Genomic DNA, 22,088 nt, shown 5'->3' with positions numbered 1-22,088 from the left:
TTGCACATACTTTGCATTTACTGTGTTAGAAGAGTCTCCACACAGTATCTGGGTATAGTATTGGTCGATAGTAGCTCATGTTGATACATACTGGAGTGTGTGGCTAGCAAACCATGACTGAAGACAATGTGAAAAAAAATACAAAGACATGTATGACACTTATTTAAACTATTGCAACTATACTAACTATTATAACTAAGTTATACAAGTAAGTTTTATTTGTATTTTTAAAGGTTTTGCATGGTTTCAACAATCAAAATTCGGTTTACTGCTCAAGAAAATAAATACAGTACTGGGATAGAATCCAGCCTCCCATGACCCTGAACAGGATAAGCAGTTACAGTTTGTATCTACAAATTCTAATTCCATAAATGTTGGAATGCTCTGGGATATGACTCTGTGTTTGCCCTGAAATAAACTGGAGCCCACCTCTCAGCCTATGGCAGCTTGGATAGGCTACAGCCTCCCAAACAGAATAAGTACTTAGAGATAATAAATGGTTGGATGATAAAAGCCCTGAAAATACAAGATGCTCTGCAGTACACTTACTTGGAGGAAAATTGTTGAGTATATTACATTGCACAGTTAGTAATTTTTCAATATCCATTTTATATATTTTGAAGTAGTAGTAATTAATTCTAATCTTCATACTGCCAGATTTGTGTGGGTTTTAGATTAAATTATGCAATAGTTTATGCAAGTGTGTCATGTTTTACAGTCTAAAAAGTACTGGACAAATCCTTTAATAACAACTGTAAAATGGTTTGTTGTTGGTGGCATGTAACAGCATATGTTGGAATACTTCTGCCTTTAAATTTTTGTTGTATTGTTGTGTGGGAAAGGAAAAAACCTTTCAGAGACTTTCAGATGGTAATGACGCATTTTTCAGTTTGTTTCTGTAAAAGTCAAGATCATAGACATATAAGGTGTAGGAGGACAGTTTCTGTTAAACAGTTTCTGTTGATTATGTGGGAAGAAAAATGTCTCCCCTCTGACCTACTGACTGAAGGTAGGTGCCATTTTATGAATGGGTTATGAACTCAGGCTGAAAACAACTTCTTTTTTTGTAAGACTCTATTTCAAATTATACAAAATATCTTTATGAAACAAATGATAAAACTCTATTTAACATGTCATTCGAAAAGAAAAACAGACATTTCAAAAGATTTTTTCACTTCTGTAACCAAGATTTGTGGATGAGACTCCCACAGATCAGTGCTGCCATCTGCAGGTGCTCAGGGGTCCTCTGGAGAGTAATGAGAATAAGATGCCAGCCACTTTACAGGACAATCTCTGAAAAAACACACAGTTAATGTGGCGCACACAAATGAACAACTCTCACTCTCTACTTGATAATTATGGAATGATATGATGTTGAATCTTTAGGATTAGAAATGACAGTGCATTTCTAAGTTCTTCTGGTATCTTCTTTGACCAAACCAAACCAAATCACCCCAACCAAAAACTGGCCTGCAGACAGCACCTGACTCCATATTGAATCCAAAGAGGTTAGAGTTCATACCTGTGATACTTCTGGCCTTTCCTTCGCTGGTACTCTGTTTCATCCACAGTCCACACAGCTCCCTTTCCTCCCTCCACTCGCACAAAACATTTGTGTAGGCTGAGATTGTGACGCACCGCATTCTGGATAGAAGAGGAAAATGATGTTCAAGGCAAATCATGTTCTGTTCTAACGGAAAGTACATATGAGATTTTTTATTATGTGAACTCAATGTATTCAAATGTGAAATTACAATGACCCAAACTTTACCAATATACATATATTTTATTTCATCTTTATTTAACCAGAAAATCCCATTGAGATTAGGAATCTCTTTTCCAAGTGAGACCTGGCCATGATAGCAACCATACAAAATCAACACATACAAAATAAATTTAAAAAACAATAAAACAGAACAACAGCTATTCAAGCACAGACCTCGAAGGAAAAACACTGGCATTTTTCCTACACTACATTCTTTTTGATACAACTAAAATCAATAATGGATGTATTTAGTTTAAGTTTTTTAAAGATTATTCCATGACCATGGTGCATGGTAGGAAAATTATATTTTGCCAAGGTCTGTCCAAGCCCAAGTAATATTTAAGAGCAACCACTTAGAGATGCACATGTTATAACAACTACAACTTACAGACAGGAGAGTACTAAGGTGTTCTGGAAGGTTACCACACAAAATTTTGCATTTGAAATAAAATGTAAAGAAGCATGATACACTGAATCAAGACTCTTTATAGTGGAGGAGGCTGGATGCATGTACAGTATATCACCATAATTGATCATTAACAGAAAAGTGGCTTTTTTCTTTGAAAAGTTTTTTCTTTGCAGTGAATTTGAAACACGATTTATTTCTAAAATAAAAGCCAATCTTCATTTTGAGTTGTGCATTAAATGAAAGCTTTTCACCAATCCATATTCCCACGTACCTACACATCTAAAATGTATCATTGGATGTAAAAATTCCTAGATTATCAAAACTTTGCAAGGAAGCTTTTGATAAAAAATATAAACGTTGTTTTCTTGGCATTTAAAACCAATTTTAAAACCTTCAAATCTCTTTGTAATGACTGAAATGCAGACTGAAGTTATTCTATCGCCTGTGCTACAAAGGGAGTATATGTATAGATAATTGTGTCATCCGCATAGACACACAATATAGCTTGAATGTCTTTACCTAGATCATTTATAAAAATAGAAAATAGTACTATTACCACTTCAAAAACCAGACTGATCAGATAAAAACAGTTTGAGCTGTAAATTAACCTGACATTCAAAAATCTTACCCAGATAGGGAAGTTTGGAAATAGGACGATAGTTGTTTAACTCAGGAGGATCTCCAGTTTTATGTAAGGGAAGAAGGGTTTGCAAATTGTAGGTATTGTGTTTAATTGAAGGCTTAAATAGAAAAGGTACGTAATAGGCCCAGCAATAATATATGCAACCATTTTAGGTAGGGATCTAGATTATCTAGACCTGTGGATTTTTTGTGGTCAATGTTTTTTAAAGCTTTGTAAACTTCAGTAACTGGGATCGGTTTAAAATCAAACAAAGCTGGTCGAGTAACAGGGATTAAAGAGCATGGGTCAGAGGTATTTTTATATAAGCTGTCAGATACAGACCCTGCCCTAATGAAGTGAACTTTGATGGATTATTAAAGTTCTCTGTGACAGACTTTAAGTAAAACTCGGATTTAGCTTCTCTAATGACTAAGTACATGTGTTTCTTAAGTTTTTAAATTTAGTCCAATAAGCACAGGAGTTTGAAAATCTAGCTTGTGCCCAGTATTTATTGCCTAAATGAATTAGCTCTAATAGACATTCTGAAAACCTGGGATTGTCCCTACCATTCACCCTTCACGTGTGCACAGGAAACATGTTCATTTATAATAGACAGGAAAATTTAGTGAGAATAATCCCATGCTAGAGGATATTTTTTATATTAAGATTCACTGTCTCTGAAGTACTAAGCAGGTTAGAAACATGATGCTGTTGATGATGATTGAATATACATACATATACAGTAATAAGAAAACGTTAATAGACTTAAGTTAAGTTAATAGACTAAAACATGATAGAAATCATCAGATCATGTCAGATGTTATTTTTAGGCAAATACAACCTCAGACAAACAACATACTTTTTTTCCCAGTGTCATTGTGTGTGGGTGTGTGAGAGTGTAAGAACAGAGAGTGTTGTGGAGCAGATTGTAATGTCTACTGAGAAAATGTTTTTCCTTCGATATTATCCTCTAAATCCACAAAGACACAATGCAACTCCCTCTGACCTTCTCTGTACTTCTCCATCAGCATCCTCAAAGCAAATACTGCATCTGTTGTTCTCTTTCTAGGCATTAAACCATATTGCTGCTCACAAATGTTCACCTCTGCCCTTAGCCGAGCTTCCACTACTCTTTCCCACAACTTCATTGTTTGGCTCATCAGCTTTATTCCTCTGTAGTTGCCACAGCTCTGCACATCTCCCTTGTTCTTAAAAATTGGTACCAGTACACTTCTCCTCCAGTCCTCAGCATCCTCTCACTTTCCAAGATCTTGTTAAACCAACTAGTCAGAAACTCTACTGCCCCCTCTCCTAGACACTTCCATACATCCACAGGTTTGTCATCAGGACCAACTGCCTTTCCACTCTTCATCCTCTTGTGTTGACTACAGCCATTTCCATCCTCTTTGCAAAGTCTACCATCACCTGTCCTTCTGCGTTCTGATACTCTTTTCACCTCTAGAACATTCCTCACAAACTCCTCATTCAATATAACTCCTACTCCATTTCTCTTCCTATCTGACCCATGGTAGAACAACTTGAACCCTGCTCCTAAGCTTCTAGCCTTGCTACCTTTCCACCTGGTCTCCTGGACACACAGTATGTCCACCTTCCATCTGTGCATCATGTCAACCTACTGTCTAACCTTCCCTGTCATACTCCCAACATTCAAAGTCCCTACTGTCAGTCCTACATTCTTAGCTTTCCTCTTCTCTCTCTTTAATATTGTCATTATAAAATATTTCAAACTTTATATATCTAGCTTAGCTCTCCCATTGCAGCTATCACACACACACTATACTTTTTTCTTTTTCTGATGAAAGGCCATGTTGAAATCAGCAACTATGTTTTCTGACAGTCTCCTCTTCTAAGTTGAGAAGACAAGACTGATTCCTATTGTTTATTTGAAAGGAAATAGGTAATCATAATCATTTCCTCCATTATGGCCTCTAGAGAACAATCTTTCAGTGTTGAAGAAGCTGTGCTATTTTGTCAAAGGTCAACAAACTTGAGTTCGAACCTTCCAGGTAGCAGTGTTGTGTCTGAAGTAGTAGAACATCGTTGTGAACCAGTTGTAAATCTCATTCAGAGTGCGTTGTTTGTCTGGAGACTCCAGGATAGACTGCAAAAAGTCAGACACAGATGGGTGATGTAAGAGCTTGTAGTCAACCCTTCTCTTTTAGCTGATTTATTATTTACGTAATGATCACTAATTATGTTGCAAATCTTTCCTTGTAAAATATCATTGATATGCTAATGTCCACACACACAAACTACTTTCTAAGTATTGCTTACAAGCCTTAAAGATGAAACAATCCTATGGCCTTCAACTGTTCTTTTTAGCTGGAATAATCTAACCTAATGTACAGTACTTGAACATAGTATCTAATTAGATGTTTGAAAACCATTCTAAAGACAATGAAGTGAAATCACTGTTTCTCAGAAAGCAATCAGGGAAAAACATACTACAAAAAGTATCTTACATTAACCTCTTTTCATAGAAACTCACCCATCTTATCAAGTAGGCATAGGTGTATGGTGGTCTGATGTTGTTGTATTTGTAACATTCAATACTGGGGACCAAATCTGTACAACAATAATAAGGTCATCAATTTATACCATTAAACACACTGTAAATGTTCAGATATAGTTAAACATCAAGATTTTCTAAAAATATCTAAATTGCCCATAAATGTGACTGTGAGTGTGAATGGTGGTCTGTCTGTGTGTCTTTCTGTGTTGGTCCGACCATATGACAGCTGGGATAGACTCCAGCCCCCCACAACCCTGAATCAGTGGTTAAAGGATGGATAGATGGCCCTTTGTGTATAAGATGAAAATTTAGATTTATTCCATTGAGAAATGTCAAATTTTAAAATCAGACTAGTCATTATCTACTCTTTGTACAGTAGGTGATCTAGGGGGACCTGGTGGTTCAGTGGGTAGAGCATCAGGTTGGGATGCAGAAGGCCGCAGGATCGAATCTCACCCCACCAAGCATGGCCCTAGCCAGCCACCAAGGGTCACCCTGGTCCTGGTCCCAAGCCCGGAAAACATGGGACAGCTTTGGCAGGAAGGGCATCCAGCATAAAAAACTCAACTTGCAGAAGACATTCTGCTGTGCTGACCCCTACAGGGACAAGCCAAAAGCCATCTTTGGCAGTAGGTGGCCTATGTAACTTTTGTCAAACTGTGAAGATTGATAGAGCAGCATTTTTCACTTAAAAGTAAATTATTGTTATTAATTATTGCTTCATTTTTCACTTGGTATTTGTGAGTACAGTCACTGGAACTGACAAAACACATATTTATATTGTTAATGAGTATTTTCTTCTCCCTGCTGCTTTTTAGGCATAAAATGTATTTTATTTTGGTATTTTTGGTATTTTATTTTTGTTTTGGAATCGTGCATTGGCATGAACAGAGCAGATAAGGGAAATAAAATGTTAAACTTTGGGTTAGTCATTACTTTACTACTACTTTACATTACTTGACTTTAATCCATAAATGTGTGTTACCTGGCAGAAGATGGGCGGAAGCAGCACCTCTGTAGCCGTGGTGGGACAGGTCCTCCAGATGTTTAATGTCCCATTGTTGCACTCTGTCTCCATCTGTTAACTGAGGCTGGGGCATGAACAGAGGGAGGGTGTATGGCCACTCAGAGGCGGCATTCTGCAACAGTGGAGGTTAATAGACACTTTTATTTGCGTTCTTTGCAGAGAAAAGTCCAAACTGAAATGTAACTGAAACTAAATTTAAAGCCAACATACCAAATCACTGTGTTTGTGATCAGAGAGGTGCAAATGAAGTTGCATTGCAATGAGTTTCTGTTTTTCCAGGTTTAGCTGAAAAAGAGAGTTGGACTGACCTTTAATTGATTTCATGTTTCCAAATGTTTTTTGTTGTACTAGCATCAGATCAATGTGTAGACACATTTGACATCACAACTGAGGGAATTCAGGGGCAGTTTTCTGTCTTCATGTTGCATCTACTGTATAACTGTGTAACTACTTAATATCCAGCCAACTAAATCCTAGTATAAGACAGGATATGTGTTATGCTACCGGCCACATACTAAAGTTTTCATACATCATACGTCATTGTACGTCATTCTGGGTTGGATAATTTTTGGACCGTCAGACCCAAGTAAGCCTGCCTCTACACTGACCCTCACTTTGAGCCTCACAGTTTTTACTGCAGAACACTGTAGAATTGCACATGAATTAAGATTGAAGTAGACATTGTTGTGAAAAAAAGACAAAGTTGTGATATTTTATGTCTATTTAAGTCTAAAAATAACATAAAAATGATTAATTTATGTTTATTATTTTGCATGTGTTTGCATTGCACTGCCCAAATCTCAAGGAAGTGCCTTTGTGGGGGCAGGGTCAATTTACAAAGTTTAGTTGGAGCACATTATGTCACTGTAATGTACATTTAACCCTTGTAGTAAAAGTACCCTTTTCCACCAGTCTTACACACATATTCACATGTACTGTTGGCCTTTCATTGATATGTACATACATATTGTACTGCAATTGATCCTCCCCTTAGACTGGGGCCTGTTTTGTACAGAAGATCTTATATTATAATTGATTATTTGATCCTAGATATGTTTATTCTCCCAAATTCATGTCAAATGCACTGTCCACATTCTGTCCATAATCCCATTAGGCATTTAGACCTTTATAGTGTTAAACTCAAGCCAAGACTAGAGTGTTTCCTAGTGTCTTTGTAAACCTGGAAGGGTTCTCCAACCTGAGTCTCCATGTGCTGAACTCTATCCTGCTGAAACCTCCACTGAGCAATGCTTCTCTCACTATGTCTGTGTTCAGAATGGAGGTGCCTAGGGGACAAAAAACACTTGTCATAAAATGCAAAAGCAGATGAGAAGCTCTCTTCTTTTTGTTTTCAGTACAGAGATGAGTCTTGTGCTTTAATTTGTGGTTGTGTGTCTCCTGACCTTAACCCAACCTTAGCTCGAAATTAATGTTATCACTGTGATGTTTATACGTTGCCTGATATTAGCAAGCATTTTGTCATGACTAATTGGAAATGATGACAAACTATTTGAATATCTTCATTGCTGAATGACATATTAATGTAATATAAGTGGAAAATTATAGTAGGTATTGAAAGTAGAAGTTCTGAAGTTCTTCTTGAAGGGTAAAAATAACCTTTCCCTAAATTGCAAAAACAGTTAAAGACTAATGTGTTTAAAGTTAATTTAATATTTAGCAGTTTACTTACTTTAAAAAACTAGGAAAATCTTTGAATACTGCATCACAGCCAGGCCAGCGGCAGAGGCCACTTATGAACAGAGCGCTCCTGTCCTCATTAATGCTGCAGGGAACAGAAATATGGAAAGATGAATGGTAGCTATAATCACTTTCCAATCAAACAATATTTGAAAAAGAGCAAATGTTTCACCCTCTGCTCAAGAAATGACTGACTGAGATGTTTCTGCTGTGCCTTTAGATTAGTTTATTTAAGTTGCATATTGTGGCATCTTATGATGTCATTTGAATATTTGGCATTGAATGTAAATGTGGGACAGTCACCTTTCATGAAGCCTGGCCTCAATAGAGCTCTGCTTTGAATTCTCCCTCCTCAATGGCAGCAAGTGAAAGCTTGGCCTGAGAGAAGAGCCCATCGGTGGTGAAGAAGACTGGTGAGGGCAGCTTACATCCACCTCTTCTTTGCAAATGGAGGTGGCTGCACTAGTCTCTGGAGTCACGGGAAAGCAAAGCATTATTATAGGCTTCTTAAGCCGTAAGAACTGTATACAACAAATATATGCTGGCAGACTGAAAACACTTATTTAGTTTTTATTCAGGTAAGAAAACATTACATAACAATCAGTACCATCACCAACTACTACTACAACTACTAACACCATCCAGTCCTCTTTATTCCAAAGGATCAGAGTAATTCTTGACTGAAAAGGGGGAAACTTGTCAGGTTTCCTAAGTGTTCCAGCCTCTACACTACATTTAAAAAAACACTAAGCTAACTCAATGCAATGAAAGGAGAGAGTGGTTCATAAAGCAAAAGCCTATAGTTAAAACATATGGTTGAAAACTTCAGAGAACAAATCACAATAGTTTTAAAAAAAAAACAACCTACTCTTTCATGTTTACTTTTCACATAGATACCATAATGTGCACCTCGCTCAAATCCAAATGGTTCATCACCATAAAATACCAGCACATGGCTATTTTGCGTTTGGCAGTAAAACCTACTATTGTACTAGCTATTGTAGACAAATCAACTTATCTTGTTCAGGGTTGCAAGGTACTGGAGCCTATCCCAGCTGTCATTGAGAGGAGGGGTACACCCTGGACCGATCACCAGTCTATCATGGCTGTATTACACTTATGTTCAATTTTAGTTCCTTTCACATGAAAACTTATATTAAAATATTTTATACATTGAATCCACTACAACTCAGGGAGACGTACTAATGGCTGTAGTACTCTTCAAATTCAGACTAAATAGACTAAATATAATACATTGTTACATCCTATCACAGGGTAATATAAAAATTGTTTACAGTCCATTCCATTCTAGTCTATCCCAGAGAAAGGTTGAAGCAGGCCAGGGATTTGAAGCTGGCTCCTTCTACCTGTGAAGCAGCAGTGCTAACCACTCCGCCACAGTGCTGACGCCCAAAGCACACACTCTCTGAAATAACTGAGTATCCATGGCCAGTCAGACAGTCAGGCATATTTAAAATGACGGGTAGGTGCATTTTGAGAACACAGAAGGATCTGCATACCGTGTTGTCGTCTGGAAGCTGTATGATAAACTTGACGCAGCACTGATGGTCTCTGCTGTTTCTGCCTTAGTCCTCCTGCACTGTTCCAACCCTGAGTGAGGAAAAAACACCAATGGCACTACAGCATAGAATGTAAATATAGTTTGTGTTTTTATTTTTATTTGACCAAACACCTTTCAGCTTTTTTTATAAAAGTGTTTTTTTATAAAAGGCATGTGATTTACATCACATGACTTTGAAACCTTATTAGAAAATGTGTTTTACACTGTTTATGAGGTATATAAGTGAGGTATACAGCGTAGAAGTGAAATTCACTTTCACCTTTTTTCTAATGCTGCTTTATCACTTCTTTTAACATACATACAAACAAGGTTAACAACTCTTTTCATTTTTTGAGATCAAGATTTACTTAGAAGAATAAGTTCATTTGGGCCCCGAAATCTCAGAAATATAATGTCTAACCACATCGTTATTCCAGATGGCATAGCTCTGGCCTCCAGTACTACTGCAAGGAATCTTGGAGTTTTTTTGACCACGATTTGTCCTTTACCTCACATATAAAATAAATCTCTAGAACAGCCTTCTTCCACCTACGGAACATTGTCAAAATTAGGAGCATTCTGTCTCAAAGTGATGCTGAAAAACTGGTCCATGCATTTGTTACCTCTAGGTTGGACTACTGTCATTCCTTACTTTCAGGATGCCCCAGTATCCCCCTAAAGAGCCTGCAATTAATCCAAAATGCTGCAGCAAGAGTGCTGACTGGAACTAGCAAGAGAGATCATATTTCACCTCACTAGCTTCTCTCCATTGGCTTCCCATTAAATGTAGAATAGAATTTAAAACCCTGCTTCTTACATATAAAGCTCTGAATGGTCAGGCTCCATCATATATAGAAGACCTCATAGCACCATATCATCCCAGTAGACCACTTCGCTCTCAGAATGCAGGCCTACTTGTGGTTCCCAGAATTTCCAAAGGTAGAATGGGAGGTAGAGCCTTTAGCTATCAAGCTCCTCTCTTGTGGAACCAGCTCCCAGTTCAGATTCAGGAAGCAGACACCCTCTCTACTTTTAAGTCTAGGCTTAAAACCTTCCTCTTTAATAAAGCATATAGTTAGTTATAGTTATGCTGCTATAGGCTTAGACTGCTGGGGGACCCACCCCCCGATGCACTGAGCTCTTTTCCTCCTCTTGTCCCTCCAAGTCAAGTACTTGATAATCAAGTAATGTGCGCTATGCAGTATTAAAACTTTTACATACTTACTGCTATTACTTACTCACTTTAGACTGTGCTACATAATGTGTGTGAGGAATTTGAATACTTCTTCAACCACCACCCTCTACCAACTCAGAAAAATACATCATGTACAGAAGGAAGTGGTTAAGTTTGTTCCACCATAGTTGTATGATGTTATTTGTTGCATACCTGACTTCCTGATGCAGGCGGTGATACCATGTCCCTGCTCTGAGGAAGAGGAGGAGGAGGAGGAGGAGAAGAAGAAGGAGAGTGCTGCTCTTCAAGCTCCTTAATCTTTTCATGTTGCGGTTGAGCTTGGTGCTGTCCACATTTCACACGCTCGCTAGACGTCTCTGGCATCTGTGCAATGAAAGAAGAGAGTTTAGCTTGTGTCCTAAAATGTTATAATTACTGTTATTTCTTTTCGTTTGAAGAAGACAAAAACAGAACCACAGGTAATGTACTGTATACTGTTTAAAACCTCTGAGTTAGGATAACAAATGAATACATTAATTAATCAAAAACATAAACTTGTATTTGTTTCTATAGTCATAATTTGAGAAAACAAAAGATTAATATTATAATATTATAATAATATGTGGTTTGTCATATACAGTAGGTTAAAAAAGGTTGTGAACACTAATTTAGCTTTTCTTTACCTTAATGTACAATATATGTTATCTTTTAAATAGACAAACAGTATTAGTACTAACACAAATACAGTAACATTGCTTTAATTCTCCATGTAGAAGAAGCTGTAGCCTTCCAGACATGAGGAATATATCAGAGTACAGTATCTGTGTGGTTTTCTGAAAGTCAGAGATCTGACAATCCAGCCAATCAGCAAGCAGCATCTACTGCAGCCATTTACACGTTGGAGTCTAGTTCAAAACATGTACAAGCCTTCCTGCATCAAAGTTCAGACAAAAAAGCTGTGGTTGTTCACAGCAGGTGCACTGACATACATTCACAACCACACACGTGCACACACACACACAAACACACACGCACACATGCGTGCGCACACACACACACACACATACATATTTGCTTCATTTTTGATACAGTGTATATCAACTGCAACTGTTTGGTGAAGATGCCTGGATAGTTTTTCCAGATCAGATGATTTCCTTCATTAGCTTACTGAGTAAGCTCACTCATTACTTATTCTAGAGGAGCTATTTCATCTTTGAAGTATCTAGTACCATCGGTCTTTGTTGCTTCAAAGCTGTTCTTCACAAAGTTTATACCTATAAGTTATACATATATAAGTTTATATGTACAGCTATTTGTGTTAGACAAAAGCATCAAAACATTTCTCACAACATATGCAGTCTGAGCACTTCGATGTGAAATGGTTTGCTCTTATATAACGCTTTTCTACCTATTGGTAGAAATAGGTGTCCATCATTGTGCTTAGTATTTATTGAACATTAATGTGTTTTGTGCTTAATAATCACACCTGTCTGAATATTAAATTCATATAGTATGTTAATAAACTCCTAATCACACTGCAACAACTCCTTTAATCAAAACACCGATATACTATTATTACTATTATTTCTTCATACACTCATATAAAACCAGAGGGCATTAGTGGAAAGTGAAGGCCTTTGGTGCCAGTCACCAACATAGCACCAGCTATCTCTTAAAACAGAATCCAAACTTTGCTGCTGTGTGGTAAGTTTAGAAGAAATCCTTCATTTCTTCCTTAATGTTTTACAATCTATATCATACAGGTAGTCTTGTTAGGTGACATCACATATGTAATAGCCTTGTGTTCACATTAACAACAACAGGAGGTTGTATACACTGGATGTGATCTTCAGTCTCTTGTGGGAAAGTCCTCCACCAACCCTGTCCTTCTCCCTACAGGACCTTGTGAGTCTACAATCTATGTCACCATCCCACTAAATGTCCCCCATATGTAATTAATTTCTTTTGGTCATTTTCTAATGCAAGTACAAACAGTAGAGAAGAGTAGCAGTATTTTAAAGGACAGTCTCATCATTCTGGTGACTAATGAAGCAAGTGTGGCAATGAAAGACATGTACAGTATACATTATTGTTCAAGGGGTCACTGCAGCCTTTCATAGCAAATAATTAAGTCCATAAATGAAGATATGCAAGAGTTCTTTATGCAATACACAACAACACGCAGGATGTCAGTGTTGCTCCTAGACACAAAGTCACATTATACTAAATTGTTGTATTTATGTAACACATTATTTTTAAACATCATCTTAAACCCAGTGAAAATTTTTACATCTTTTTATTCCTCCTGAAAGTTTTTGAATTTAATGGGTGCAACGCATCTCAAAAAAGTTGAAAGTGAGTGATTACCATTGTGTAGCATTCTCTGATGCAGGATTCTAGCTGCTCAACAGTCCTGGGTCTTTGTTGCCAGATTGTTTGTTTTATTATACACCAAATGGTGAAAGGTCTGGACTGCGGGCAGGTCAGTTTAGCGCCCGGACTCTTCTCCTGTGAAGCCATGCTGTGATGGTTTAGCATTGGCTTGCTGAAATATTAAAGGCCTTCCCTGAACGAGACGTTCTCTGGATGGGAGTATATGTTGCTCTAAAAGCCTTTCCAGATGTGCAAGCTGCCCACGCCACAGGCACTAATGCACCCCCAAACCATTAGAGATGCAGGCTTTTGAACTGTCAGCTGATAACAACCTGGATGGTCCCTCACGTTTTTAGTGCGCAGGACATGGCGTCCATGGCATCTTTAGATTCCAGAAGGTCTGCAAATCTAAAATTCTCCTTTTATACCCAGTCATGTCACTGACCTATTGCCAATTCACCTAATCAGTCGTCAAATGTTTTTCCATTTGTTTTTGCATCAAATTTCCGTCAATTACTTTACCAGCCTTTTGTTGCCCTTGTTCCAACATTTTTGAGATGTGTTGCTGCCATCAAATTAAAAATAAGCTAATGTTTTCCATGAAATGGTAAAATGTCTCAGTTTTAACATTTGAGATGTTTTATGTTCTATTTTGAATACAGTGAAAAATATGGGTTTATGTTTTACACATCGTCCCAACTTCTTTGGAACTGGGGTTGTAATACGCACTTACTGTACAAACCAGACACTGTACCAAAACATTCATACACAAATTAAATAACTTTGATCCTAAAACTGATCCTTGTGGCACCCCATGATTTAACCATGGGTGTGGCATTAGTTCAGAAACACAAATATGAAGCTGGACTTATTGATATAATTAAGACTCTGTAGTCTTGACTGCACAGCATTTCATATGTCATATCTTCCTAATTTCTGTAACAGTAATTGATCAATAAAGATTCCTTCTATAGTTGTTCTATGTTGGTTATTTCTCTTCTCAATTAGTATGAATGCAGTGGAATGATTCACCATACAAACTTACCACTGGTCATTAAGAACTTAGTTTTTCTGAATGAACTTCTATTGACAATGACAGCCCTAGTTTGCAAGCATCTGCTGGATATTTTCAGATTTCATAATATTTGCATGTATTTCTTTGTCGTTATCTTGATCATAAAGTTGTCACAGGCTACTGAGAAAGCGTCATCACATCACACATCTCTCAGTGCAAGCAAGTTCGTTGTCGAAATTGCTTAAATAAGGAATTTAGTGACGTGTTAGAGTGGGGCCGTATCTTTTAGCTATCTCACAGCCTCATCAGAGATTCTTTAAGGCTGTAGGGAAGCATGCATCTAGACAATAAACTAAACAGTGTTTGTCGTGCAAACGCACACCCACAGAATTCAGTAGAAAGTGAGAACACTAAAAATGTTTGTGGCTTCTCACTGTCATCTCTCATTCTGGTTTTCCTTCTTAAATGTGTCTTCAATAGAACAAAGCCATTAAAGTCTGTTCATGTGAGTGAGGAGAGATTTAGTCACAACTCTGCACTGATCAAACATCATCAAACTGATTTGATGTGATGCCTGATATTTGGTTTTTTTCTGTGAGTCAACATCTGTCGGTCACAAATGCAATTGAAGAAGTATTTCCTGTTTGGATTTTGTAATCAGCCACATTACAGTGTGGAAAGTTGCAGATGCCTCATTTTGGTACTACTATCAGTGTGTGGGTTTACTACTCACATACACATCTCAAATCACACATCCCAGTTACATTGATACTTATATTTTGGTTTGAAAATTACAGTAAATTACTTTTAGTAAATATAGTAATTGAACTGTATTTTGAACCAACAGTACTTCATGACATACTGTAGTTTCAATGTGAGCTCACCAAAGACCGTAATTAGATTTAAACCAAAATGGTCATAAATAACTAAATCTTCGTTCTATTTTATTGATTGATTTATCAGTTTGCTTTAAAGAATGGACATATGGAAGAGTCCAGGAAGTGCAGCTCACTGTGTCTTTGTTGGATTTGTCCCTCGTTTAATCTGAACTAGTGCTTCTTGAATTCAATTTAAAATGCTAATTTGAATCTTCTGTAATTACACTATCACAACAAAGTTAACAAAGTCGTTCATTTGTTTTAGCATTACTTTAATTGTTTGACACAATAAACATGCTGTACTTGCTGTTTTAGCTGCCAACAAAGATCATGGTCATACAATCCAAGCTTGTGTGTACAACGTGTTTTTTGGAAAAGTATTTTTTGTTTAGAGATTTGGTGATTTAATGAATCATAAATCATTAACAACAAAAGTTCATAAAAGCTTCATAAAGCTTAACTGCTCATAGTGCTGACGTCTTCTGGACCCTCCAACCAAACATGTTGGATTTGTTGCTGTACTGCTTTGGCATCGTGAAACAAACATTACTTCTATGTATTTTAATTGTTTCAGAGAAACAACATTTTTACACATAGAAAGTCAACTTTATATAGCTGCCCCACATTGTCTTTACCTTACTTGCATGATTTTAGTGGACTGACTGTCAAGATGACTGGAAACGCTCTAAAAGCAAAAGCAGGCAGTTGCTCTAATGTAACAGGGCCCTAAGCAAGGATCTGCTCTTAGTTCTATCGCCATTTTTCTTGCACTGTTTACTTTAAAACCCATAGGTTTGGTAGAACAATACCACTTCCCCTCCACTGGCTGTGAGTCTAAAGAGTTAACCAGCTTCTGACAAATGCAAATCAAACATAATACGCATTCTTGTAGCTTAGCTAAGTTTACAGTTACACATGTAGCTTAATGTATTTTATTGGTAGCTGATGAACTGTGACTAACATCAGCAGTAATTTAAATCCAACTAGTTGTTACAGTACAGTAAGAAAACAGTAATCAACTACTGGAATGTGTCTTACTGTTTATGATAAAAGAGATCTTACCTTGTGGTTGACACTGCAGTTCAAGAAAGTTGTGACAGGAGATGGAATATCCAAATTTTTTCTTTTCTGTTATCTTCAAATGCAAATTCTCCTCCATATAGTATGTTTAAATTGGATTTTCTCTCCCCAAATTGTATCATATATAATGAATAATGATTTTCAATTATTTGAAACTATTCATTTTTATATGTTATAATTATATACATTTTATACTATTATCTATTATCAGTGGAGCCTAATGTCAGCATTTAAAAGTAGTTGTCACAGATCACGTTTGCCTTCCTTGTTATTATAGAGATAAAGCTCGCAGTCAACTTTTCTTTCAGTGTTTGTTTCTTTCAAACATAACCTCGGTTGTTAATATCTAACTTTTCTAATATTGTGGTAAAGGGTTAGTTATAGTGAGTTTATCTTTGGCACTTGCCCCCTCTGGCAGCAGCCTACTCCACTGTCTGTCATCATCTCACTCTGTGTCAGCTGTGAGGTTTCAGAACATGAGATGTGGTCAGTCATCAGTCCATAAACAAATTTGTCTTTCATGGATCACTCATATTTAAATCACAGCTATAATCACACCCTGACATTTAAGCTCCTATCTTAAAGCTGAGGTTGCCTCTTGTTCCAATGAAGAGAAATGGAGATTTCTTTTCTGCTGCACAACTAATTTCTACCTGTGGACAACAGGTAGAAATCAGAACTTCAAACACACTCTCATTTGAGGGTTGGACGTAATAGACAACAAATGATTAATTCAGAAGATAGTTAAGTTAAGATAGTCTCTCCACATCCATAAGTATCTATCCTTATATGTTAGCATAATGACATTGACTATTTAGTAAAAAATACATTTTGAGTAGATGAGGCTGCTGTTAAATAATTAGTTGGAAGAATTTCTGTCAAGTTACACGTCACAGTTTTTGTTGCCACACAGAAAACACGTGTCTATGTCATCAACACCAATCCATAAACACTGCCAAGGCATATGTGAGCTTTGAACCCCTGAATGGTCTATGAGATTTACACCAATTTTCTGAAATTCCATTTTTGTCCCCACAAACAGGGGAAACTACTGTAAACAATTGTAACTTACAGTGCTCTTTCTGCTCTAATGGTAGTTTTGGTTTTAAATAAGAAGTGTGAATAATGTTGAACTAGTAATACAAACTTTCTTTGATTGTTATTTAGAACATTCTTTAAAACTTTTACTTTTAATGCTTTTGTAGCTGAGAAAGTGTCTGTGTGGTTGTGGCAATAGACTGCTCTTTACTTCTGCAGCCCCACTTCCTGATTTGTGCTGAGAAGATGGCTGCAAAATTTAGAGAAGCATGCTGAGATGTTACACAGCGGCACAGGAATACCCGCATTTGTGCCTTGCTGTTCTCCTTTTACTGCCATCACTGCATCTTTCTAAACATACAGACAAGCTCCGAAAAACAGCTGACACAAGCTGAACACAGTGTACACTAGAAAAGTCTTTATATAGAACAAAGATTCTGCGCTTCAAATTGTAGTAAATATATGGTGATGGGGACAAATGAGTCATTGTTATAAGGAAGCTGTGTGTGTGTGTGTTTGAGTGCGGATGCATTTGTGTGCCTGCATGTGCGCACATGTGCGTGTGTGTTCTTGTTAAGTGTGGAAACTTAATTTGACATTTTCCATTAACTGTAGAATAAGCTGATGCCTATTGGTATCTTAAATTGAATTTCAATTGTCAGAGTGAAACTCACAAAAACTTCATGGTATTGTAATGAGAAATACGTGTTCAGAGGTGGAGAAAGGGAAAAAAAACAATTCCAACTAATATTGCATTAATGTCAAAGTCTTACTGCTGTGACAAAATTGGGTTTGTGTGTGGATTGTGATGCAAAGACCGTCCTGTAGGCACCACATTAAAGGATCGATCGAAAGGAACCATTCCACTTATTTTACTACTGCTAAAAAATGTCATGCTACAGTGGATCAGAATATGCATAAACAGGCCAATACTTTCCACCTGCTGCCAGCTTTTGTGCTAAGATAATATATATATATATGCTGGGACTATTTTTCTGCTTGACACACAGATTCAATTAATATCAATACAATTACTGCTTTCAATACACTATTGTCTATGAATTGTAAATTCAAACATTTGTAATAACTAAGAAATATATGTGCTTTAAAACAATGTTCAATGTTTTAAAAGGTTTTGCAAGAGGAAAAAGTAAAGTAAACGAGCCAATAAAGAGCTTTTAGCTGAACTGTATCCACAGTTTTTAACTTATATTCAGTATTAAAGTATTAAATTGCATTAATAATAGAATGAAAAATAGAACATTAAGAAGTACATATAATAAACATGTAATAAATCTGTTTTTTGTTGTATTTTTGGTTTTATAGTTTGAATGAGAGCGATCCAATCACCAAATAATATCGCATGAAAGCCCTTTGTTGTGTAGATTTTCGAGCTAGATTAACAAAAAAAATCTTGAGTGTGGAAATAAACAGGAGAATAGTCAGGAAGCACAGCAGAGAAGGAATCCATCTTTCAGGACAGACAGACAGGGAAAAGATGCCAAACAGCGCAGAGGAAAATAATACACTGGTAACTGGTGATAGCATTTGACATAACGTGACTGAAAACGTGACTGAAAAAAGAAGTTGTGTTACATAAAACTGACTGGGTTTATTTCAGTTAAACCCAAACAGAATGAAATTTTATTGGTGAGTGTTCGTTGCAAAAATCTACGGCAGCAGTACTTTTCAAATGTATCTGATTTATTTAGAAACACTTTCCAGATGAATAAAAATAGATTTTGTGGGACTGAACTGGGTACACAGTCCAACTTTATAATTATCAACTCATTTACGAACAGCATTGTGTGACCATTTCAGGAAATTGATCAGTTTTTGCTGCTGAAATGTCGTCATATTTCTTTTTACAATCTGCCACCATATGTGTGAAACTATTGACCAGAGTTCACCATTTCTACAAAAGGTTTAAAATCATTCTCATGTCTTTCAACAAAAACACGTTTGTTGCACATGACACAACTTTTGTGTGTTTTGTTCCTATAATCATGAGAAAAATAATAAAATATCAATGACACACATATCACAGGGACAGCACCCACTGTCCATCGCTGACTGTCTACTGTAATCCTTGAAAATATTCTAATTGCTCTGACCACAGTACTGTAGAGAAGTTCGATGTAAAACAGTGAGATGTGCTTACCGTGTCACCTGCACGCAAAACCTCCCGCTTGTCTCTGGCTTCCTTTTTCAGGTGTCTTCGAGGGAGATACTTAGAAATAATTCAGAGGGGGTGTTATTCCACAGGAAATATGGTTTTCGACAACTAAAAATTTAACAAAAACTATACCAGACGAACCTCACTCTAAACAGGACTTCTGTATTTTAAATAAATAAATACAATAAAATCAAAATCAAAATAACAGCAGCTGTTCTCCAGTTGGAAAAATATACATACGGGCATTTTTTTAAGTAAAAGAAAATCTCAACTTTAAATGAATTTCATCATAATAGTTTATGAAAAAGAGTTTGATACTTGATGATAGCGCTGAATCTATAATGAAGGTACACACTCACCTGATGATCCTGTCAGAGGAAGAAGGCACATTAAAGCTGTGACATGTCTTTGCAGTATTTATACACACAGCAGGGGACCAACCTGAGGTAAATCTCATGTCTTCAGCACATCAAAACACAGCAAGAAAGTGCAAGAAAAATGAGTACAGTGTTCTGACAAGCTGAAAAAACATGTTTGTTAGAAAGTAAACTGGTACCTTAGCAAAAAGAGCAAACATCTGCACACCACCCCAGGTGGTTTCCATCCAAATGTCCTTTTATCAGCACCAATGCCAGGCTTTCAGTAAAAGGCTGGATTTTGCTCACTAATTATCGTATTGGTCCACACATCTTTGTATTTTATCACTTTCAAATGAATGTGTTTCACACAGTGTTTTTTTCCCTTTTCTGATCAAAAACGGACTTTGCATGTTTGAAAGAAGTGTATTTAAAGAAAAGTGTATCTTTGCTCTATTTCAAATAAGATGCAGTATAATATTGGTGGATAAATAAATAAGACGCTTTGAAGACTGTCTTCTGATTCATTAAGCCTCTTGTTGATCTTTTTTCTTCCTGCCTCCCAACACTTCTGTAGTCAGAGACATTATTTTTTTGACATTAATTGAATTCAACTTTATTTATATCTCACCAATTAACAACAACGCCATCTTAAGGCACTTCACATTATGAACTCAAAACTATACAGGTATGTATGGAGAACCCATCAAACCCCCCTTCAGCAAGCCCAAGGCAGCAGGGGAGAGGAAGAACTACCTTTAACAGAGTTTGTTCTCAAGCAGAACCAGGCTCGAGGTGGGCGGCCATCTGCCTTCACCTTACAGTACACTAAGCACCTGAGGACACTTTAGATCATCTGCAGCACTCGTTGCCATAATCTGGGAGGGTCCTTTGAGGGATTGATCCACCAAAATGCCAACCATATTTCTTACTATTAGTTTGTACAAACTACTAGAGTTAATGTACTTTAAATTTCTGCTCATTAGTAAATTACAGGTGTGTGTGTTGTGATGCGATGTGAACCACGACTGCCATCGTCTTAAGTTGCACAAACATGTTACGTGATCTACGATTTAGTAAATCTAGTTTACATTTCTTTCATAACATTTACTCAACAGCATTTTTGAATTGAAACATACTCGACGACGATGAGGTAAAATGAGATTTGAAACTAATAAAAATGTAGTTTTAGGTGTTGCATTTTGATTCACTACTCAAATCACAAATGTAAACTCAAGGTTTACGTTTGAATGCACTTTATCTCTGCATAGTATACATTTTAAGACTATCTGATGAAAACCTTTCCGTAGGACATGTTTGGCATGATGATGGTGTAAGTTGAATAAGTATGAGTTCAACATGGGAAAACTGTCTTTTGACAGAACATTCCAGAAAATAAAGTAAAATGTATTGTCAGTCCTCTGGATCCTGACCAAACATTAGCAAACTGAACTGCTGAATGGCACAGCTCTTTTTGTCAGTTGTTATAGTAACACTCTAGAGGCTCTGTTACATCTGAAACATGGCAGTGCAACAGTGAACTACCGTGATAATAACAGGTTCCTGAAACCGAAAGAGTTAAATGAACCTCATTTTATTATTTGCACCTTTGACAAATTTCTTCAGTAAAAGGTCTTTACCTGTGCTTGTGCATGTTGGAGTCTATTTCCTCTGCGTTTGTTAATATGCAAATTACTGCTGGCACATTTTTTTTCTTTCTGTCTCCATTTCAAGCTGAATGTGAGGCCATTTGAGTCTTGAAATTTTCTTCCCACCATACAGGTGTCAGTACTATAAGGGCTCCTCAATTCATTCACTTAGAGCTGTAAGCATGTTCTTCAGTCTTCCGTTTTGATATACGGTCAAATACAAGTAATGTGAATGTGTGCTGGAAATAGTGCATCATTTTCGCACGTGCAGCGTGTGCATTTCTGTGGCTCCAAAATACACTGGCTTCCTTGCAGAGTTTGGTCAATACTGCATGTTTATGTGTGAATTATGTTCCTGTGTGAATATCAACAGTGTGAGAAAGGTTTCGACTGCACTTTCTGATCCTACGACATGCCCGAGCACAGGATGATGAGGTGGCAGTTCTGTCTCTCTACAGATTAATGCTGACGAGATTCTGGGAGACTTGCATGTGTACTGTAAATGATGATGCCCTCTCACTTCGTATGATTCAGAGTGAAAATCATATTGTTGATATATCAGTGATTCACTCCTTCCTCACAAATGTGTTGGATGCGATTCAGCTGATTCAGCAGCCAGTGAGCGTCAGTGTTTGTTTCATTAGAGGTCAGATTCTGCCTGCGCTGTGACCTTTATTTGTGAAAGATGTGAATTCTGCATTTCAAAGAAAACATATCATTCATATCAGTTTCAT

At 36.9% G+C, this 22,088-nt stretch overlaps 1 protein-coding gene across 1 annotated transcript; it reads right to left on the bottom strand.

Moving 5' to 3' along the window:
- Nucleotides 1-342: 342 nt before the first annotated feature.
- On the bottom strand, nucleotides 343-20,148 carry LOC137140215 (forkhead box protein P1-like). The gene is made up of 14 exons (XM_067528413.1): nucleotides 19,906-20,148; nucleotides 19,709-19,808; nucleotides 19,335-19,403; nucleotides 11,003-11,173; nucleotides 9,575-9,665; nucleotides 8,358-8,523; nucleotides 8,047-8,139; nucleotides 7,555-7,642; nucleotides 6,567-6,641; nucleotides 6,315-6,468; nucleotides 5,306-5,382; nucleotides 4,817-4,918; nucleotides 1,523-1,644; nucleotides 343-1,293 (listed from the first exon to the last, which is right to left on the bottom strand). Exons 4-14 carry the CDS (start codon nucleotides 11,171-11,173, stop codon nucleotides 1,236-1,238), a joined length of 1,197 nt encoding a protein of 398 aa, XP_067384514.1. The 5' UTR covers nucleotides 19,335-19,403; nucleotides 19,709-19,808; nucleotides 19,906-20,148; the 3' UTR covers nucleotides 343-1,235.
- Between the last annotated feature and the right edge of the window lie 1,940 nt (nucleotides 20,149-22,088).

Source organism: Channa argus, chromosome 13 (assembly GCF_033026475.1).
Source record: "Channa argus isolate prfri chromosome 13, Channa argus male v1.0, whole genome shotgun sequence".
In the NCBI taxonomy this organism is placed as follows: domain Eukaryota; kingdom Metazoa; phylum Chordata; class Actinopteri; order Anabantiformes; family Channidae; genus Channa; species Channa argus.
This window is presented reverse-complemented; position numbering and strand designations above follow the sequence as displayed.